The 21,186-nt window shown below is 37.3% G+C and overlaps 4 protein-coding genes across 7 annotated transcripts; 1 reads left to right on the plus strand and 3 right to left on the minus strand.

Moving 5' to 3' along the window:
* Window positions 1-2,484: 2,484 nt before the first annotated feature.
* Window positions 2,485-5,390, minus strand: LOC141841090 (uncharacterized). Its single transcript, XM_074729212.1, has 4 exons — window positions 5,187-5,390; window positions 4,664-4,722; window positions 3,604-3,785; window positions 2,485-2,731 (listed from the first exon to the last, which is right to left on the minus strand). Exons 1-4 carry the CDS (start codon window positions 5,374-5,376, stop codon window positions 2,653-2,655), a joined length of 510 nt encoding a protein of 169 aa, XP_074585313.1. The 5' UTR covers window positions 5,377-5,390; the 3' UTR covers window positions 2,485-2,652.
* A 207-nt stretch (window positions 5,391-5,597) lies between these two features.
* Window positions 5,598-5,957, plus strand: LOC141837581 (putative pentatricopeptide repeat-containing protein At5g59200, chloroplastic). Its single transcript, XM_074724963.1, has one exon. It carries the CDS (start codon window positions 5,598-5,600, stop codon window positions 5,955-5,957), a length of 360 nt encoding a protein of 119 aa, XP_074581064.1.
* Window positions 5,958-6,454: 497 nt separating this feature from the next.
* LOC141840279 (putative metallophosphoesterase At3g03305) lies at window positions 6,455-10,072 on the minus strand. The gene is made up of 5 exons (XM_074728219.1): window positions 9,749-10,072; window positions 9,226-9,299; window positions 9,004-9,177; window positions 7,062-8,633; window positions 6,455-6,853 (listed from the first exon to the last, which is right to left on the minus strand). Exons 1-5 carry the CDS (start codon window positions 10,008-10,010, stop codon window positions 6,737-6,739), a joined length of 2,199 nt encoding a protein of 732 aa, XP_074584320.1. The 5' UTR covers window positions 10,011-10,072; the 3' UTR covers window positions 6,455-6,736.
* A 1,405-nt stretch (window positions 10,073-11,477) lies between these two features.
* LOC141839689 (uncharacterized protein At3g49140-like) lies at window positions 11,478-19,260 on the minus strand. Of its 4 annotated transcripts, none has more exons than XM_074727495.1 (12): window positions 19,208-19,260; window positions 17,006-17,119; window positions 16,149-16,371; window positions 15,729-15,831; window positions 15,592-15,656; window positions 15,391-15,498; window positions 15,192-15,290; window positions 14,485-14,632; window positions 14,159-14,268; window positions 13,122-13,274; window positions 12,591-12,686; window positions 11,478-11,929 (listed from the first exon to the last, which is right to left on the minus strand). In XM_074727495.1, exons 2-12 carry the CDS (start codon window positions 17,080-17,082, stop codon window positions 11,825-11,827), a joined length of 1,287 nt encoding a protein of 428 aa, XP_074583596.1. In that variant the 5' UTR covers window positions 17,083-17,119; window positions 19,208-19,260; the 3' UTR covers window positions 11,478-11,824. The 4 variants fall into 4 exon arrangements, with proteins under 4 accessions (XP_074583596.1, XP_074583595.1, XP_074583597.1 ...); XM_074727494.1 differs by having other exon boundaries at window positions 19,154-19,254; XM_074727496.1 differs by lacking the exon at window positions 19,208-19,260 and adding an exon at window positions 18,953-19,023.
* Between the last annotated feature and the right edge of the window lie 1,926 nt (window positions 19,261-21,186).

Here is a 21,186-nt window from a genome sequence, read left to right on the forward strand (position 1 = left end):
ACGCCATTGCCAACGTGGCCACCCTGTCACCTACTCTCTTTTTTTCAACTTAACGTCCGCATAGCGATACTGATACGCATGTTTCATCTTTGACGTCGCCAAGTCGCGCCTCAATTAATTCGTTCGTGGAAAATGGCTACTTTTCATGCGTGTACTCGCATAGATTTCAAACACGGTCAACCGAGCTTGCTTCCTTACTTGGACCAACCTCTGCCCGGAATTGCGCGAGCCGGGACGGTGCGAGATTTTCAAATCCAACCCTCAAATTTCAGATTCCTTTGCGTGTAAATATTTTCTCCTGCAATTTCTATTTAGTAGTCAATATTATTTTATTTTATTTTTCTTCCTTTTACTCGCAGACAAATTAGCGGTCAGATGGGCAATGGGAGAGACAAGTGGATTCGTCAAAGCTTTATCTAAAAATCTAGGGGAATTTATCGAAACAACCCTTGTGTAATTGAAAATTATCAGAAGGCGTTATTTGTAAAATACGTCACTCCGCATCGTCGGCTTGCTGCGGGCCGCTTCAAACTGCACCGCGTGGTCACCGGTCAACAACATGCCATTGCAGCTGCCTCCAATGTGTTCGAAGAAATGCCCTCGTTCCCTAATGCATGAGATCTGACCATTTCAATTGCTTTCTGCTCACATTTGGTCAAAATGACAACCATTTACCTTTTCAAATCTTTGATTTAGTTCATCGACGACTTTTGCTTTCACGATCACCCACCGCTAGCTCCTGCAGTCACGTGTGTGTGTGTATATATATATGCTCCTCTCACGCTAAACAACTACAACTCATTTCCAGAAAAACTAAGGAACTTGATCCAGCAGCAGCAGCAGCAGCAGGAGATGGAGGCTCGAAGGGCTTGCGTGGTTCTGTTTGTCCTGGTGGTTTTTCTAATCGTCATTTCGTCGAGCAGTTGGTGTGCGGAGGCGGCGAGGCCGGCGCCGGACTGTTCAGAATTCGATAGGGAGGAGGGACTTCTGGCGGCGTACCCGAGCATGTATGACAAGGCGAGGGCGACGGTGGCAACGTGGATGGCGAGGTTGCCGTCGGGGCCGAGCCCCAAGGGCCCCGGACACTAGGCTCCGGCCATGGGCGGTGGAGACGCGATGGTTTGGTAGACAAAAAAAAGGAAAAATAAAGAGGAAATGTAGAGGAGTTTATTTTTTTTATTATTTTTTATGTGGATATTCATCCCATCTAATGTAGTTCAAAGCAGCCGTTGATTCATTATGATCAACGTTTGATTTATATATATATATTTCTATATTTTTTTAATGAGTTAATTAATTCTTCAAATCAATTAATTTTAAAATTAATCAACTTGATCCTATAGAAATTTTTTATCAATTAAAAGATAAATAAAAAAACATGATTATAAATTAAAAAATACAAATGACACGTCGCTCTGCAGCTAACTTTCATAGTGTCTTCTCATTGAAAGAAAATATCGATACATAAATATTTAATGAATTATAGAAGGTCTTATCGTTGTACTATAGTCCAAGGCTATATTTTTTTTTCCTATGTGATGAAAATTAATCAAAAACAAAAAAAAATTGCAACTTAGATTATAAAGGATAATGTTGTGTTTACTTGATGATGAGCTCAATAAAAGCTTGACGCCTTTGCAAATTTTATAGTAAACAAGTTGTTTTGGACGCGTTTATAATTCTATAAAGAGAATTAGCCTAAAATACAATTATTAAAATCGGGTTGGATCTTCAGTTTGACTAAATCAATTTTTTTAAAAGTAAGTTAGGTCATGGATTATGAATTATATTTATTAAAAAATTAATAAAAGAAAAATTTAGGAATGACAACGTATATATCCTGATTTAATTAAAATTTGACTCAATTTGGTCGCCCAATATCTAAACACGGTAACTATAACATTAAAAATATCTCTAAACTTGGAAATGAAGTAGTGTGTTAAAAATAATCCTGATTTTAACAGTTAACATTTATTTATACATTTTTCATAAACCAATTGGTTAACATAATTTTAAATAATTAAATTTGGCATAAAAATATTTTTTTTCAATATCTTAATATTTCTGTCTATCCTATGAAAATTTGAATTCCTTCAATTAAATTATAAGTTGATTATTTTAATTTACATATCATATATTATTCCATATTCCATATTACTAGAACCTTAAATTTTCTAATTTGTTTGTTCAATAGTATATTTTCTAGATTTTTACATTATTGTCCGTGTAATAAAAGAAATATATTTCACATGATTTCTCAATCTTTTTCATCATCAAACTTATTCATAAATAAAATCTAAGTTTGTAGTTCATAAATAAAATCAATAAACTCGTCATATAATCAATCAGTTGATTTAGGTCGATCTAATTAATGCATGTAACTAAGTCAATATTTGGGTCCACACACAGTTCAATTAATTAATGATTGAAAACTCTTGCTGATTTGATTTTAGATTCAATTTCTAAATTGTTAAAACGTAGTCATAGAGAAATAACTTCCCGTTCGGTAACATAGTTGAAGCAACAAATCAGTGAAAACTCATCTGGTTGGTGCAACATGAATAGAAAATCCACTTTACTATGATTTCTAGTGAAATATAACTTCCCGTTCCGTAACATATGGAAGCCAAAAAGATCTGGTACATGGAACTTTCATATTGCAGATGCACCACCAGGCTTCACCTTTTCCTTCAAGAACTGTTGAATGTGTTCGCGCTTCCAATTGTCAATTCTGTTTATGGATGGAAGAAATAAGCAAATGAGTTATAAATCACCACAGGCAAAAAAAAAGCACAAGTACTAAACTGAACAGATCGATGTTTCTTAAAAATAAATAATATTGAATTTCTACTTTACAAAGACATATGATTCCAAATTTCAGTAGCCAGTTCCTTGATTAACTGGCATTTATATCAAAGATGGCAGGAATAGAAAAGAAATGATATATGTCGATTGTCCTCTCCCAAAAACAAGACTTTAATGCTAAAGGCAAACAGCCTCTTCTTGTCCATTCTATCTAAAACACCCTCATGAGAGACATGGCCGTATAAACTGGCTAAGATTTAGCCATATTTGAAGTGATCTATTTATGTAAATATTGAAATGGTTTGTGTGACTTGATGACTGAGTTGGTCCAAATACTTCATAACAGAATGCATTAGAATTGCTCACTGAAATTTTATATAAGCATGACAAGTAAATATCCTGTGTGAAGAACCTAATATTGAATATAAATAATAGTACTAGGAAAGTAAGAGTGTTGTGTCTGAGTCATGGACCGGTGGGTATCAGGCAACATAATTATACCAAGGGCAATGGGTGCCACATCACCCACTGATATATGGCAGGGCACAGATAATACAGTACCAAATATGACAATGCATGGGCATTAGAGAAAAGATGTTATTAAGTATATCAAAGGCTTGCCTGAAACACTTTCTTTTCCATTAAAAACAAAAGATTTTCAGAATAATAATGAAAGCTAGTAGATATCTCATATGACAACATTGTGCAATATGATAGATCCATTGTTTTACTAGTGTATGAGATATGTCTCTCATGTAAGTGTAAAACTTCACATGGAATGAGATTTATCACACTGACCTTATTGTTTCCTTGTGATTACCATCACTGTCCAGCATGATAAGTTTTGGTGGGGATGCATAAGCATATTGCACTTTGACATATGGGAATTTATCCTTTTCTTCTTCTATGAATGATACAACTTCAGGATAAAAAACCAGCTTCCTCATGCACACCTCCAAAATTGCACCAGAGAATGTAACCTGCACTCCAATTTTTTAGCAAAAACTTGAGTTTACGGAGAATGTTAATTAACTATGACTCAAGAAGAAAACCCTACCCATGCCATACAATTACAAGTATGATACTAAAACATGATATGCACCATAAAAAAGCACTGGAACTCACTAAATTCTATTGAAAGCTCCTCTTTTATTTGATGAATCATTTAAAACAATGTATGGAAATTCCTGAGGAAGCACTTGAATGCTTTAGACAGGAATGAATTCACATGGATGAAAAGGCCAAAATTCTCTTTGTTATAGCATACTACAGCTTCTGCATCCACCAACTATTCAATCACTATCCTTTCTAAAAATCAAATTATGAGTCAACCCCATCTTTTTTTTTCTGAGAAAAGGGAAAAGAGAGCACCAGCCAGGCTCACTTTTTACTAATCACTAACCAAACAATCCTTCTTCAATGTACATAGTAGCATATTGCAAGATCCACAAAACTTAAAATTCCCTAAGTAATTTCTTACAGGACAAAAGGATTTCTCATTGTAGTAGTGGATCTATTAACGTGTATCTAATGGCACTGAAAAAATTCCTGGCCAAGGAGACATTATGAACTCTGTACAAGCCTATCTAGTGTGAAACATCAAGGATTACAACTCCCAAGAGCTTCAAGCCTCCACATAAATCTTGAATCCACTTTCAATCATATAGACCATACATTTTAAAGTAAACTGAAACAAAAAAAGATATGGTAAATTGTCAAGAGGGAAGTTGGCTGAAAATGTAAACAAGAAATCAATCATACTTTAGTGGCACAAATTTTATGAAAAATACATAAGCTATAGTGGTAACCTAAGATTTATAAAATTTTAACAAAACAAGGTTTAATTTATACTTCATACCTTACTGATGGAATCATCAGAATCCTCTGAGCAGCATTTACGGCAGTCAGACACCAATTCTGCAGTAAGAAGCAATTCTCTTAGCATGCCATCTCAAAGCATTTGGCTTCATAAGAGTCATTTAGTCTTAATCGTTTAGCCTAGCTTTCTAAAAACGCACTTAATATCTCGGCTGCTTGTGTTTTCCAAGGACAGTAAATCAAGAACTTACAGCAAGTAAACCTTCCCAATTAAAGCAAATCGTTCAAGCAATACTAAAATCTGTATTAATCGAACCAAAAATGTGAAGCATGGAATGAAAGCTGGAGACTTGAGCCCGCTGAGAACGAATGGAAACTGAAAACAACTTAAGGAGGACCCCGATCCAACAATTTCCCAGAATAGAGCGGGATCAGAAGGATCAGAGTAACAGAAACATGCAACTAGGGGTACTCGATCTGTCCTCCAAGAGAAAGAGAATGAGAGAGAGAAAGAAAACCGGGTGATGGATAGATCCAAAAGAATCAGATGCCTAGGGTTCGACCTTCGTCCTTGACGTACTCGGCAAGGGTGTTGCAATCGGAGCATAGGGCAAGGCCAGTGAAGCCTAAATCCTCGCACTCCTTGGCGCCTAGGCGCTCTCCGGTGCCGAGAGCGGTGGCGGCGAGCAAAAGGACGACGAGCGAACACAGGACGGCGGAGGTTCGAGTCATCGTTCGCTTGTTTCTTGCCATGGTTCGCTACTGCGATTAAAACAGCAAGTGTAACGGTGTTATATCGTTATAATGGTCATTATATCATACCCTTGCAGGGACTAAATGGTCATTATACGCTTTTCTTCCCTAGAGTTTCTTTCAGGTCTCCTACCCTTCCCTCCCGTCTCCTTCCCTCCATGTAATTCCAGTTCCCGTCGCCCCAACTGCCGGCGATCCCCCTGTTGCAGAGATGCAAATCGATGGAGCAGTTCCTCCAAATCCACGCACTGGCCGTCGAGACTGGTCGCACTGCCACCCTCCTTCTCTTCAAGCTCCTCCGCCTCTCCTCCTCCCTCGGCTCGCTCATCCGTTTCCCGGACGTCTACCACTACACCGCCCTCATCGCCGCCTACATCGCGCTTACCTCCCGCCACGACGCCCTCCGGCTCTACTCCCAAATGGAAAGCCAACTCCTACTCCCCGACACCGTCGTGATCTCTTACATTTTCAAAGCCTGCGCTTTATCTTCGTCTCTGTCGGAGGGAAGGCAGCTTCACCGCCAAGCTATCAAGCTGGATCTCGCCTGTGAACGCCCAGTAGAGATGATGTTGGCAAGCTAAAATTCTGATCGAACCTTTGTTCTTCTCTCTAATTTCTTCTCATCGTCCGGGAAATGGCAAGAGGCAGCCATGATCAGAGGAAAGATGAAAGGGAAGGGGATTCAGAAAGAACCAGGGTGCAGCTCTATTGAAGTAGACAATGAAATCCATGATTTCCTACTCGGAGACATTCGAAACCCTAGGCGGGAAGAGATCCACAGGAAGTAGAAGAATTTAAATTAATTGTGTTCTAGAAGAGAAGGAATGAATTTGACGTTGCTTCGCCTGGTAAACAGGTTGCACCATTTTGATGCATCATGCTCGTGTAAGGATTACTGGTGATTTGGTGCACAAATAACTCGAGCAAAGATCAATTGTAATTTTTTTGTTTTTTGATCCATCAAACAATGTAGGAGAGGGATTGATATTTGTAGCAAAATACTCTTATCTGAGAAGAGTTAGGAACCTATTTACTTCTGATTATCAGATCACTGACATTTTTTCTTCTGCAAACTTCATCATCATGAATTTGGCATTGTCTTTAATTGAGAAATGTCGAATGACAGAAACAAATGTATAATCGACAGTTGCACCCTTTCAAAGCTCCAAATGAGTTAACCACAGGATCTTGATGGGGAAAGAATATTGCTTTCTGTAAGATAAAACTACCGAATCAAAACTAAAGCATCGTCATGGAGCATATTGAAGGGAACAATATACAAGCCACTTATGGTTCCCTCGTTTCCAGTTGCTCGGTCCCTGTATTTTTGAACTCGAAAAAGAAAGTTGTGGTGGGAGCTCTAAACTGCCGAAGTCTTGTAAGCGGCATATATTAGCAGCACCGGGATCACGAAGCAATAGGCAGGAGAATCGATAAAAGGATTCATATCATAAGCCCTCACCAAAGCCCTGCAATTCTGCAATTGAATTAAGAGGAACAATGTGTGAGAATTGTTTAGAAAAATATTAATTGGATAGCAATAAGCACGCTTGTTTTCCAAGCCAAGTTGTGGTTTAACCAGCTGCAGCCTTGCGGGTTAAGACCAACTTAGATTCATAGAATGATATGGTTTCATGTTTCAGGTACTGATAGAACGATGAAACGAAAGAATGAGAGAGATTTACCTTCAAGTGCTTCCATAAAATTAAAGCAGTGACTAGAAGAAGTAACTTTCTGGGCCACCTTCCATACATTCGATGTGAATAGCAAGAAGTCACATTCTTTGCTTGCCTGTTTTTATCTCTAGAGCAGTCATCATCCTTCTTGCCAGAAAGTGATAGGAAATACTTTCGATATGTTATTCTTTCGACAACCATTGCTCCAACAACCAAAATAGTTGGTAAAACAACAAAGCAAAGATGAGGCAATACAACCACCATGATATCAGGTACCCCTAAATAGTGGAGATTAGGATTGTTGTTGGATTCTGGAACAGACCAACCTTGGTAACTCATAGAAGCTTTAGTGTTAACTTCACCAAATACATGTCCAAAGAACCAAGGGAAATACAATAAGTAGAGCAAATATAACAGGAGCCCCAACCATACTACGGTCATCCTGGGGAACTCCATCAAAGCCAATAATCCAGCATCAACTAGATGCTCCTTGATACTCGTTGCATTTGTAGGTCTAACATACTCATATGGGAATAGTTTATTACAGTATAGGAATATGACTTGTGGAACCACAAGTAACAAGAACATGAATGAGAGGACGGCCCAAAAAGCAGGATGGTAAATCAATGGCCACTGAATACCCATTACAAAGAATTCCTTCCAGGTCCAACTAACTTGTGCAGTGAGACCATTGATAGAGAATGGTCGCAGTTCACTGTAACTGGTTTTACCAAAATTGTCTAAAGCTTCTATTTGCAGCCAATAGCGGCTAGGAGATGGGTCTGCAAATGCTCTCCAGTTCCATGGAGCCACATAGAGATCACCTCTAGTGCCATTGCCTTCAATCCTTTCCATGGAGGAATCTAGCACTATATTAGGAGTTCCATAATGAGTGTCATATACCTTAACAGAAACCAACACAATCTTCTGTTTTGAAAACACTAGAGTTCTCACCAACTCATAAGATGAGCCTCTCTCAGGTTGACATTTGAAATCATGGATTGATGAGATTCTTTGCATAAACCTTGAGTCCAAAGGAAAAGTAGGCAATATAATGGTATCCTTAGATCCCAATCTGAAATCTATATCAACATATGAAACATGACCATAATCAATAGCCAGTACTCTCATAGTTCTACTCCAACGCCAGTCGCCCATCTCCCATTCCCAAAATTCATTGGGGGAAATGCTTTTGCTTGAACAATTTTGATCGTCTTTGTTACTTGGAAATCCTTGATGAATGTTTAACTGATAATAATTTACCAGATGGTCTAATTGATGATGGCGCTTCAAGTTCTTGCCAAATTTTGTATGAAGATGCCCACAAAGATAAACTGACAAAGAGTGCTTAAGGAATACATCTTTTAGACTCTTTCCTGTATCTGTTAGTGCTGAAAAAGACAACGGGAAGTGGCCAAAAGAAACTTTTGTTGCTGATAATTCAGCATCCCATTGTGAAAGTTCGAAATCTATCTCTGCAAGTAATTGGTCAGTTGGATGCCCAAACACATTTGTTGGGCCACGAAGGCTAGTTTCCATCGTGCTATCAAAGCCCACAAAAAGATGCCTCCATCTTCCATTCTACATTTGAATTAAAATTCAATCAAGTTGAAATTTATCAAGGAAATGTGCAACATTACAATTCTATGACACTATCTGCATTTGAATACAATATATTGAAGAAACTAGATATAGATATCTTACATCTTCCAACATAATGAATTTTTGCCAACGGTCACATGATTTCAGTGTTCTCATTAGTCATTGCTATAATAATGTCTACTGCCGTATAGAAAGAATAACAGGAGTGCTCAAAATTGTGCTAACAATGAAAAAGGGAAATGAGGAATCTCAGGTGGTCAATGACAATATTGGTTAACATATTAGCATCATTAAAACAAATAGGAACAGAGGTTTCTTAAAAGGTGATAACATATGCTGGTGACCTAACCTGTAATGTAACGCTCAGGACATTTCCATTTCGCCCTGTTCTTGCATTTATACTGCACTTGTGATAGTAGTCATAAGCACCACCAGCTTTTGGTACACCAAAACAATCATGGTTTCCTCTAAGGTCATAGAAGATGTCCTTCAATATTATCATTGCCCTTCCTAAACCCACTGTCTATGCTTCACTCAATTAACCCACATAAAGTTTGGTAAGCATCTATACTTTAACAACATTCTGGTACTCTTTCCACTCCACCTCATCAAGCTTCATGGTCAATAGATCTTTGCTCTTCCCATCTGGTAGACAAAGAGAAACAGATAAACCGTTCTAGTTAGTTGAAAAAAAGCCATGTTTCAATGTTGAATCACTAATCTAGTTACTCGAATAAATGCAATTTATTACGGAAGTAGAATTGTTTAAAAAAAGGAAATGAATGTGCATTGAGCACCACAACAACCCAACCTAGTTGTCGTCAGTTCAAATGGGCATTGTTGCAATAAATCTAATAAATTAGAATGGTATTTTGAAGAATTGGCCTATATTCTGATAGTATATTGATCCTTCAAATTCATAGTTATAAATCACCAACCTAATCAAAACCAACCAAGCAACAGTTTTCTAGAAACAATGCCGCCTGATGCACCGTCAAACCCCCATGTTTATCAACTCGGAGAAAGAACAACACATTCACGAAGAAAACGCCCTCGGCCACATTCAAGACAAATCTTTGAAGGGGGGAATATACCTGTGAGGTCGCCGGTGATGAGGACGAGGGAGGGGTTAATCATGGCGAGGGCGGGGCCGACGTAGCGCTGTAGGTCATAGGCCCTTTCCGGGTGGTGGACGCTGATGTGGAGATCGGAGAGCTGCACCACCCACACGACCGATTTGGGCCCCCCTTCCACCTCGATGACCCGCCCCCTTCCCGTCGGTGAGTCTTCCCCGGTAGTCAGGGGAAGCATCGCCGCAGCCACGAGCAGGAGGAACGCCCACTCTAGCACAGCCATGAAGGTGGGGCATTACAGAAGATGGGCGAAATGTTTCGAGGGCAATGCCATGAAACGAGCGCAGAGACTCGCGAGTGGTCGGTTTGGTCAACATAACTACGTATGGAGGAAAGAGACGACGTAACCCTAACCCTAACCCTGACCCTGACCCTGACCCTGACCCTGACCCTGACCCTGACCCGAGTTAAAAATTAAACCTAAAAGAAAAGAAAATTATCTTGGCCTTTCCTTCCTTGTAGAGTAGGTCTGCAGCTTCCTTTCTCCTCAATCTATCGGCGACCATCCTAAAGAAATGTCAACTCTTTTGAGCTTGACATTTGAACGAGTCGTCAACTGCTCACCTGCCCTGCCCTACCTTATCATCGCATATAAAACCTCTCACGCCATCACCGGTGATGGCTGAACGAAACCCCCGAGGCAATGAAGACGGTAGCAGTGAGGTTGGTCTCTGTTCTTCTCGTCTTGCAAGTTGCCTTCTTCGCCTACGGCGAGGGAAGGCGACTGAGGGAGGAGGAGCAGCAGCAGCAGTCCTGCGATGAGTACTATGTGGCCGAGGAAGGCGATACGCTGCAAACCATCAGCGTGAAGTGCAATAACATCTTTATCTTGGAAGATAACCCTCAGATCAACGACTCGGACGATATCGGGCCAGGGACAGTTTTGTATATGAGGCAGCAACCTTGAAGTGGATCATTGGAGGTGATCTCTTCTCTTCTCTTCTGTCTCTCTATAAAGAGATCGACAGAAAACATACATGCATGTTCAATACTTAATACAAATGTTTGTTCTGTTTGGTCTATTTTTAATACCTGTATTAGATTTGTGTTTCACAAATTTGTTCTTGAAGAAGGATGGCCTTGGAGCTGTTGGTGTCCTGCATGAATTTTTCTTCTTTTCTCCTTTTGGGTAAAAATTTAGTCTGAAAGCAAGCTTCGACTGAGATAGATGTTAGACATAAAAATGATGAACCACCAAATTGGGTTCAGTTGCGATGTAACATCCAAATTATAATACTTTGGTGCAAAATCACTCTAAAAAACAGATGTAAAACTAAGATCAAGTCGAAGCAATGTACCAACTAACTATGAATGAAAAAGAAAAAGAAAAAGGTAACCACTTCAATTGGTTAACCAAACACAGATTGAATTTTATATATTTATTAGGTCACCCCAAACAGAGATGGTTTACCTGATGCAACTCGTGTAGATTTAGCCTACACTATAGAGAAGGTTTCCTCAGATAATGTTTTTCTCTTGTGGATGAAGAACAATGGAGCAACAAGAATGTTCTGGTTTTATTTTACTTTATTTTATTGTTCAGATACATTTGGTAGATGTAGTGTACATAGGAGTGCAACTAACCAATTCAATGACAGCATTTCCACAAACAAAATTCAATCTTCTCCTTAATTAACAGCAGTCAAGTTCCATACGAAATCTTGGAGCTCATCAAATCACAGAAAAAAAATTAGCATAAAAATAAAAAAACTTAATTGCAGACAATGTGATAACAACTTTTCTTACTCCTTCAATTGAGCATTTGTTGCCTAACTGCTCAGGATTGACAGCATGTGTGCCACTGACTCTATTTATTACAAGCTCACCCAAATGTTAAGTTGGTAATCATCTGATTATTTCAGTAAATCAGTTCTACGCCCATGGATGACTTGTCTTCTTCATATGCTTCCGTTTCAAAATTCAACTTCAAAGCAACATATGGACACTGCTCCTTATTGTATAGGACCTTTCACATAACAAAGATTAACTTGTTCAAGATGAAAGCTACTGCTCATGAAAAGGAAAGGCATTTCTACTTTACAATTCCCTAAACTCATCCGTGGCAGTTCTGAGGTTTTTCCTGTGATACTGTGGGAAAAGCATTTTCTTGATCTTCTTTTCAGCCGCACTTTCAGAAATTGCCTGTGTTGATTAATGGTTTAAGTATAGATTGACACAAATTTGAAAACATAAGGTAGTAAAGCAGAATTATTTAAAGCAAACTAACAGAGAGCATCTTGTGCTAAATTGGGATGGGAGTAAGAAATCCAATAGTCCATAATGGCTAGCCTTGTGAGTGGAATTGTTCCCCACTGTTGCTAACCTGGAATTGAATGGACTCTTCGTACATGGATTAACTTATGACATTATCCCAAGTCAAAGCAAACCAATATAAGAGGAGGTTGTAGTTGCCCAGTTGCCCTCCAGCCTATTAAAATATGAATCCTCGTGTTTTACTAATATTGGATTTGAAAAAAAAAAAACACTATCTATATCAATTTAGATGCTTAAGTCACTTCAAGGCAGAATGCTACAAAACGATGCATAATTGTGTACATCTATCCAGACCATCTCTGACATGAAATAAATGCTCTTAGTAAAAATACCAAAACATTGATAAATTTACACAAATTCAATAACAGTAGCAAAAGGAAGACCATTCAGGATATTGTGTACAGTAGTTAAGAAAACGAAGAGACCATATGGCTAATGCGATTAGTAAATTTAACTTAACTTGCAGAAGCATAAATGGAAAAAGCAATGTTAAGATAAATAAATAGGTTCCCTAAGTGAAAATGCTTACTCTAGCACTAAACGGAAAACGAAGAGTGCGAGCTTCCATCCCACAATATACTCTGACATCTATGCCAAGACTATCTACACCGATGAGATTTGCTACCTGTGAAGTTAACAGAAGGCTAGTCAAGAGAGATTCAAATTCATCCAGAACAATAAATACAGTGCACGAACTTAAACATAAAAGAAAATTCAAAACACATCTCTGTAATGTGTCAGGATGACATGATAATGATAAATGGATTCAAGTGATAGCACGCAAAGACAACTCCAAAGAATTATAGTTAGGCACCGTATGCTCTCTGCAACTTGAGACCTATTCTCTCTCAGAAGCTGCTTTACAAGTTAGACAGCAATCCAACAGACTTACAGCACCCCTCATAAAAGTAATCTAAGAAAACTAGCCAATAACTATAAATTCCAATCTGCCAAAGTCAAGGATGTCTCTCACAATAATCAGAAAAGGAGACCTGTGACACAAACCATTTAACAAATGGAGCAGATTAACCAGAATACAACCTGCAAAGTGAGTTCTCACCTCAACATTAAGCCCTTTCCTCCTGCGACAGAGAGCTTTCAGAGCAACATTGCTCTGTGCTCCATATTCACTAATCCGCTCCATAATTGCTGATGCAGAATTTGCAAGCAGATCAGGTTCTGCATCTTGAAAATCGTGCAGATTAATTATTGACTGCAAGAATCGAAGAGCAATGTTGTTTAAGAATATGGACCCTGGACTTGAAAAGATAATTGAGAAAAAGATGAAAGGAAGATTCATTTACCAGATTTCTGAGTGATCATAGCTGTTAAACCAGTGTTGACTTATTAGAGTTATTAGGAATTGATTAGTGGGCTTAGTCTCAATGATTGTTTTTAGAAGTTATGTAGTCCTATATATACTATGTAATAGGCTAGTCCTATATATACTGTGTGAGGCAACAAGATATCCAAGCTTCCCAATGCCAGTTATTCTAATTGATCTAGGATACGAACGCTCCAATTATTCATCCAGAGCTCACAGTTTTCCAAGCACCATGCAGCTTCTTAGGCTTTTGTCGCTTGGGAGTCTGTCTGAAACCTCCTAGTCCTTCTCTATGTATTTCAGATGTGTAGCAAAACAACCTCACAGTTTTCTTCTTACTTGCATCTTCAGCTGATCAGTTTCCTGCTTGCATCTTCAGCTGCACAACTTCCATTGTGTTGATTATCGAGCAGTCGTTGAGCCCCTCTTCAATCTTTGCTGTTGGCTTCGTTCAGATCTCACCTCATCCTCTCTCTATCAATGTGTGGATCTATCAACATGCTGATCTGGATTAGATTGTTTTCTTTTTTTCATCATGATTATGTCTTAGTTTATGTTTTTGGAATTCTAGTTTTTGTTACAAGTTGGGCATATATAGTTTCTATCCTCCAGCTAAAGAGGGTGTAGAGTTGTGTAGCAGGTTTCTTCCCTCATTGAATGTTTGTTTTAGAATTATGTTTAGTCCTATATATACTATGTCATAGATGTCTCTTAATAAAAACACCAATATTATTAGTTTTTTCATCCCACTTAACACAGAAAGCAGAACTTGCCTGGTCACCGTATACAGAACTTAAATCCATTGTCATGATCTCCAGCTTATAAAATGTTGAGCTAATTGTCCTGCCAACATGTTCCGAGTTAAAATTCAGCAACCCCCCATCTACACATATATATAATAACTGATCAGTTCATACAGCTAGTAGATAGTTGAAAGAAAGACTTTTGGGAATCTTACACCCATCTCATACTCATTACATTTTTTACCATGATATCAAATTGTGCAACATACTCTGTTGGGAATAAAACGAGAAAATAACAGCCATATTTTTTATCTGGCCATTGAATTAGCCACCAATCTAAACTTTGAATGAATTACCTCTATAATCTGAAATATAGTTGTCTTCATTATGGTAAAATAACCTCCTCAAATAAGATTCTTCATCTATAAAAGCAGGTCTTAGACAACCAAAAATTTGAAGCCCATTTGATGGTAAGTCCACCTTCTGAAATTTTGTCTGGACAGCCTGTACATAAAGCATGTAAAAATTTGTATTGAGTTTACCCTATATCACATTCATGAACAAATTTCTGATCCAAGGCAACGTGATAAATCTACTCCCATAGAGAGCATCAAGTTGACGAAGGTTTTCTAAGATTATGCTAACTAAGCATTTGACCAAGTCAACTAACCTACTTCACCTTGCCAAGAGAACCATTGGAACACATGTAGTCGCAGTATTACAATCTGTTCACAGGGCATATCAGTACATAATTCATCCAATAAAATTACATACTCTGACTCAAGGAACTTCTTGAATGAAACGATTGATGAACCCATTGAAGGTCATTCCCATTCTAGTTTGTACAGATTTTGCATTTTCAGCAAATCTATGATATCAGCTACTCTATTACAAAAGGGCGAGGATGTAGTTTGCCTATTAAGTACTGCTGTCAGATATTAGTGAACAATGCCTCTTGAATGATCCATAAATAAGTAGGAAAGAAATGAGCAAACGGTCAGAAACCAGGTCTGCAATGCCTGAAAAATGAATTCCAATTATGAATTAGTTCGCCCATTTATACCTTTGTTAGACATTTCGCAAAATATAGAGGATGAGTGTAACGCAAAGTATCTGGCATGCCCCAACTTATAAGAGTATCAGCTATTTCTGCATCATCAATCTGTAATAGATACAAAGAAATGAGACTACAATAGGTCTTCAGAGTTGGTGATAAAGTATGAGTCAGCTACATTGCAGCTGCTTATTTTGACTGCACAAACCTCCTTGAACTCGAGCAAACCAATACCATCTTCTTCATCCATTTCTAAGGTGCCAAAAATTGCATTCTTTTCTCCATATATAGGGGAATCATAACCTATCAGAACTATCTGCAAACATAATTCAACTGGGTAAATTGTAGCACTTCCCTTCCAAATACAATTACGAAACCATGTTCTATTAGTGCTAGAAAATTTGCCTACCACAGGGCTGCTTGCACTTGGATCTTGCAGAATATTTTCATCATTGAATAACTCAAAAAAAATATCTGAAACAAATAAAAGTACGATGTTAATCAAATGGTGTACCAGTGAAGAAGGATGTTAAACAAGAACCCAACCTCCATAGTCATCGATGACATAATGAAATTCTGCCCATGAAACATGACGATGGGGTTCATTATGTATCCCTCCAGGAAATATTACCAAAGCCTTGCTATTAGCCTAAAAAAAAAGGGGAATTCATACACCTTGGAAGTTATAAGCATTTTCCAACATGAGTAGACAGATCAGCACATCTAAAGCATTCGTACAAAAAGAAACTTCACAATTGTACTTTCCCAGTATTAAACATCTTAATAGAAGTGCTAATGTGCTAAAAGCAGAACAGGAATCAGCACAGACAATATGATACTATGGTAATAGAGAACACTCCACCTACCATGCACACATATTCACCATTAGAAATGCACGCTATAGATAAAAAGGAAAAAAACTAGCACGTCCGCAATGCTGGTTTTCCACCTAAACTCAACAAGTACCTCAACTACTGTTCTAGCTATTTCAGCATCGGCAAGCTTTATGTTCTTGTTTTTGCTCTTCTCACGTTCTTTCAGTTCTTCAAGAGGGTGATATCCATGATTTCTGTTATGATTAGACGAATAAGGTACTGAGTCTGAGTAATCTGCAGCAACCTGGACTCTCGAAACAGATAACTCATTTGCTGTTTGCAACCAATAAGATTGCATGTAGGCCCTCCTGCATCTGAGAGAAAAAATATATATATAAATTAAATAAATAAGATATGATTATTTTTTTAATTTCTTTTCTTCTTGCTGTGTTATTTTATTTCAATTCTGTGGGGTAGTTGATATCATTTTAATTTGATGAGGCACTATGTTGGACCTGCAACACTTTGAAAATTCTGTAAATTATCCCTAGTCCAAAGTTGTTAACATGGTTCACCCATTTGTTCGAAGAGAAAGACAAGCACATCTCTAAAGAATTTTTTTGTAAAAAAAAAAACAAAGACAGTCTCGATAAAGCAAGACACCCCAGCAAAAGTAAGAGAGAACAAGAATTTAAGAACAGTTAATACCAATTTAATTTAGACGAAGGGGGGGACTCAACTAGGCAAAGGAAACCATTTATCTGATCGATGCATTTATTTCCCACTGTGATTGCACTGCAATGCCCAATCTTAACAGTCATAATGTTTTCATTACTGTTTTAGATTTTTGTACACATATAAATTGATTAATAACAGAAGTTATAGCCTGCCGGCTTAAGTGGTAGAGCACACAGATGCCTATGACAATGATCCAGGGTTCAATCTGCATTGATGATATGTACTGAAATTAAATATAATAGTCATTTTATTCTTGAATTAAGGACACACCTGAAGAGTGAATGATCAGGTCCTCTTCGACCATCTAAAGTAGTGTTGATCCAGCTAGCTGAAATCCCAGATGACATTGAGCATCAATGCCTTCCAGACCACAGTGGATAGATGCTGGAGACATGAGTTATGACTTATGAGTAAATACAAGATGGAAAATAAGTTAAATTATGCACAAATTTCAGTATAAACAACAAAATGACTCTGAGCTTGAATTAAAAAAAAAAATCCATATCAGTAACTTAAGAAATCAAAATTCATCTTATCAATCATCCATAGATGAAAGAAGTATCTATGAAGTAAAATAGCTCCTTTACCTCAGTTCAATTTCTCAAATCATGTTGTATCCTAATAATCACGTCATAAATGGGTTGTGTCATTCACTTCAATAAGACATTGTGTATAATAACATAAAACTCATTATACATTTAAAAAAAAATTACATTATATACAATTAAACTTTCTAAAATATTGTTTTCTATAACATAAAAGATTAGTGCAGTTTTTCAATAATTATATATTTGAGTTCAGTTACCTGTTTACTGAAATTAGTTTATATCATGTCATTTTGGTGTTCTCTCTTTGAAAAGTGAATTTAAGTTGGGTCTGTCCTACTATTGGTTGCAGATACTGTGAGCCCTCCTAAGATGCAAAAGAATCAGTTACAAAAGTGACTTGCACTCGCTCATGATGTATAATAAGAATGTTAATCTGGGTAGATTTGTGTGCATCCTCAAAAAGGTGTACCTAGGAGCATACCCACATATTGTAGCCTGATAAGTGGATAAATCTCGTTCAAAGCCTCAGGCCCAACTAAGAAGAGCACTGTCAACTGATTCCGCCAAGGATGGCTCGCCACCCACCTAGCATCTACTTCAGCCAAGGATTATACTCCAGGTGATGGCTGCTTATCAGCTCCAAGTCAAATCCACCACCCGGGCCCAACAACGAATTCCCATCGTTTCCTGCAAATAACTTACCAAGCATCGTCATGTAGAAGTGGAACGTTCGTCCATAGAGATGAAATTGTCTTGATACATAATAGATGGGAAGGCAGCAGACAACTCTTGATACTTCTCCTTATTATACTGAGTAAAATATTGTGAGTCCTAAATTACCTTATTCTAATTATCTTTGTGCACTATCATCTCCTCAAATGGTTAATCATGTACCTCCTTGAGAACTCCAACCTTTGGTGTTAATTATGCAGGTCTCTATAGCATGAGGGTTCATCCTTCAACCCATGGTCCAAGGTGACTCTTGCATGGAAACCCTATTGGGCATACCTGAATCTACCTTATAAAATTGGCTCAAGCAACCCTCCTAATTCTAGACAAGTTATGCTAGTTATCCCTCTCACTCTTAAAATAGCCTCGATGAACCTCTAGTCATTCCTAACTAATTCCTCGTGAATGTCTCACTGCTAAGAAGCTGCCTTGTCCAAAGACTACTCTCTCAGTTAATGTTACTTAATATCCCTAAAAGAGTCCACTCAATTGGACCATACCCACTCCCCGTTCCCCATGTACAACTTGCTCGCTGTCCATAATAGGCAGGAGTTTTCTCGATATGTAATATGCAGGAAGCAGAAGATAACCTGGATAAACATTGCGGTCACCTCTTCCAGATACTCTACATATAAAGAGGGAACAAACCCATCCAGGCAATAGAAAAACAACCCACGAGAACTAAACACCTCATTTGATACTACTTATGCTTCTTCAATGACTAACATAATCATCAAATGCAACTCCTCGAACCCCCCAGCCCTGTAAATCTTCAGAACATGAGGCTTCATCCTTTGGCATGTGAGTCGTGAGGTCAGGCCCAATCCAAGACGATGTCACCATCACAGCCCCAACGATGTCTCCATCAGAGAGTTTTAATCTGATCAAATATCATTGGCATCTCATCGAGAAAAAAAACAGGTTATGCCAAAAAAAAAACCTTCTTTTAATCAACTACAGATGGATCGTCCACAGAAAATCCCCAAGACCGCCAAGAATCTGGAAAATAAAAATACTTTAGCTTCAGCCCTTCCTTCCTGGACCGATCAGCAATAGCTCGAGATGGCTCAAGGGGGTGCGGTTTCCTTATCGATAGAAAAGAGCGAGAGAGAGACAGAGAGAGAGAGGGATGAGTGATTACCGAGGTAGAGGAGTCGGACGAGTATCGAAGGAAGGAGAGATCAGGGGTGTTCGCCTCAGCCGCCAGAAGAATTCGCCCGCTGTTGCAGTGCTGCGCCGTTATCTAATCGTCGGCTTTTGTCTTTTAATTTTGTAGAAAGGGACGGAAGACACGTCGTGAAGAAGTTTGTTTTTTACCTCAACGCATTTTTTAGACCTTTTACATAAACGCCCCCCAAGTTTTATCATTCACAATTAAGAGAAAGATTATTTATTAAGACTTGCATTGCCTTCATTTTAATTCATCTGTAATTATATTTTAACACTAACCAGAAAGCAAAGAATCATGAAAAACCTTAGGATTAAGCAGTTTGAACTTTGTAAATTTCTGATTCAACTTTCAACCCACAACATCAAAATGATTCCTTGAAACTTGACTAAACAAAACCATTAATTTTTTTGTTTTGTTTTCCTTTTCCAACTACTAACAGAAGACAGCTGAGAAATCTGACTCACACTAACATAAACCTGTACATCTTTTCCTTAAACTCGTCATTAATTACTAATTATTTAACCATCTTAACTTAACTCATTAATTTACCAATTAATAACTTGATTAATCTAGTAATTAATCAACTAATTAATTGATCAACTGTTAATCAACTCTAATTATCTTACCTTTTTCTCTTCGGCAGCACGACGTCGGTGGGCATATTAATATTTATTATGTGATAATTATCAATTATATACCATAAAATATTTACTTTTCAATACTATATATCGCTGATCGAAACATTATCCATGAACCTTAGCCATCATTCATTCAAAAGTGGAAAAATATCTACGGGATAATGAAAAAAGAAAAATTTATAGTCCACAAACTAATTTAAAATTTATCATAAATTATTTTTATAATAAATAAATAAATATCTTACGATCCATCCTTTCTATTTTAGAGCATGCCCATTAAACTTCTCCCTAATTAATTATAATATTAAACATATTTTTTTAAAAAAAATTATTTAAAATATAATGAATGGAAATATAAATTAAATTGATATTAGATATTTTAACTTTGATGCATAAATATATTAATATAAAATAATTTATTTAAACATTAATAGCTTTTATTGATTAATTTAATATTTTTAAAAGCTTAATATTAATGGCATAAACTAGAATTTTAAGAATTAAATTGTGTTCACTATCAATAACAAAAGAAGGAAATAATCCATCAACCTAACATCCATGTGGTCACTCTCAAGACAGTTGCATGATTAATTGGAAGACTAGCATTCAATGTGGTCACTATTAAGACAGTTGCATAATTGGAGGGCGGATTTCCAAAAACAAAGGAACTGAGCGGAGCTTTGGGTGTGGATAGGCCTGATCCAAGGTCAAATTTGAATCGGACCTAACTCAGACCCAAGTTAACCTGTTGATTATCTATTGATCCAAGTTAACGGGTCGATTATAATCTATTTATTTTGATTTAACTCTTATTTTATTCATTTAATATTAAATTTATAAAAATTATCAATAACTTGTATGAAAAAAATATTTAACTTAGATCATAACCGGCGTGAAAAAGAAATATAATTTGTGTAATAATATATATATATATATATATATCCAGATTTATAATGGAATATAGAATAATCTTGAACCGTCGCGAATTCAATAGTTTTGAATCTTAAATCATAATTGTCTTAGACAATTAAGATATTAAAGGTCGATGTTTCAGAAACTGTCGAATCGAAGATTTTGAATTGTCGAATTGATAATTTTGAATCGTGATCGAGTCTAGAGGAAGGAATGGATTTAAATAAAGAACAATTACAAAAAAGGACTCATGTATAATAAATCTAATAGAGAAAACTATTTTATAAACACTTTTTTTTATAATAAGTAATAAAAAATTAGGTTGGGCCCAAGGCCCATGACAGCTATCGAGAAGATCCGTCCTTGAAGGATTGATATAATTGTACCATTGGACAAATTTTTGAAAGCCGGCCATCTTACAATTTTTCCCATATAATATGTTAGGCTGATTTA

The sequence above is a fragment of the Curcuma longa genome, chromosome 11, assembly GCF_044706935.1.
Source record: "Curcuma longa cultivar G26 ecotype Majalengka, Jawa Barat chromosome 11, ITB_CL_G26_1.1, whole genome shotgun sequence".
In the NCBI taxonomy this organism is placed as follows: Eukaryota; Viridiplantae; Streptophyta; class Magnoliopsida; order Zingiberales; family Zingiberaceae; genus Curcuma; species Curcuma longa.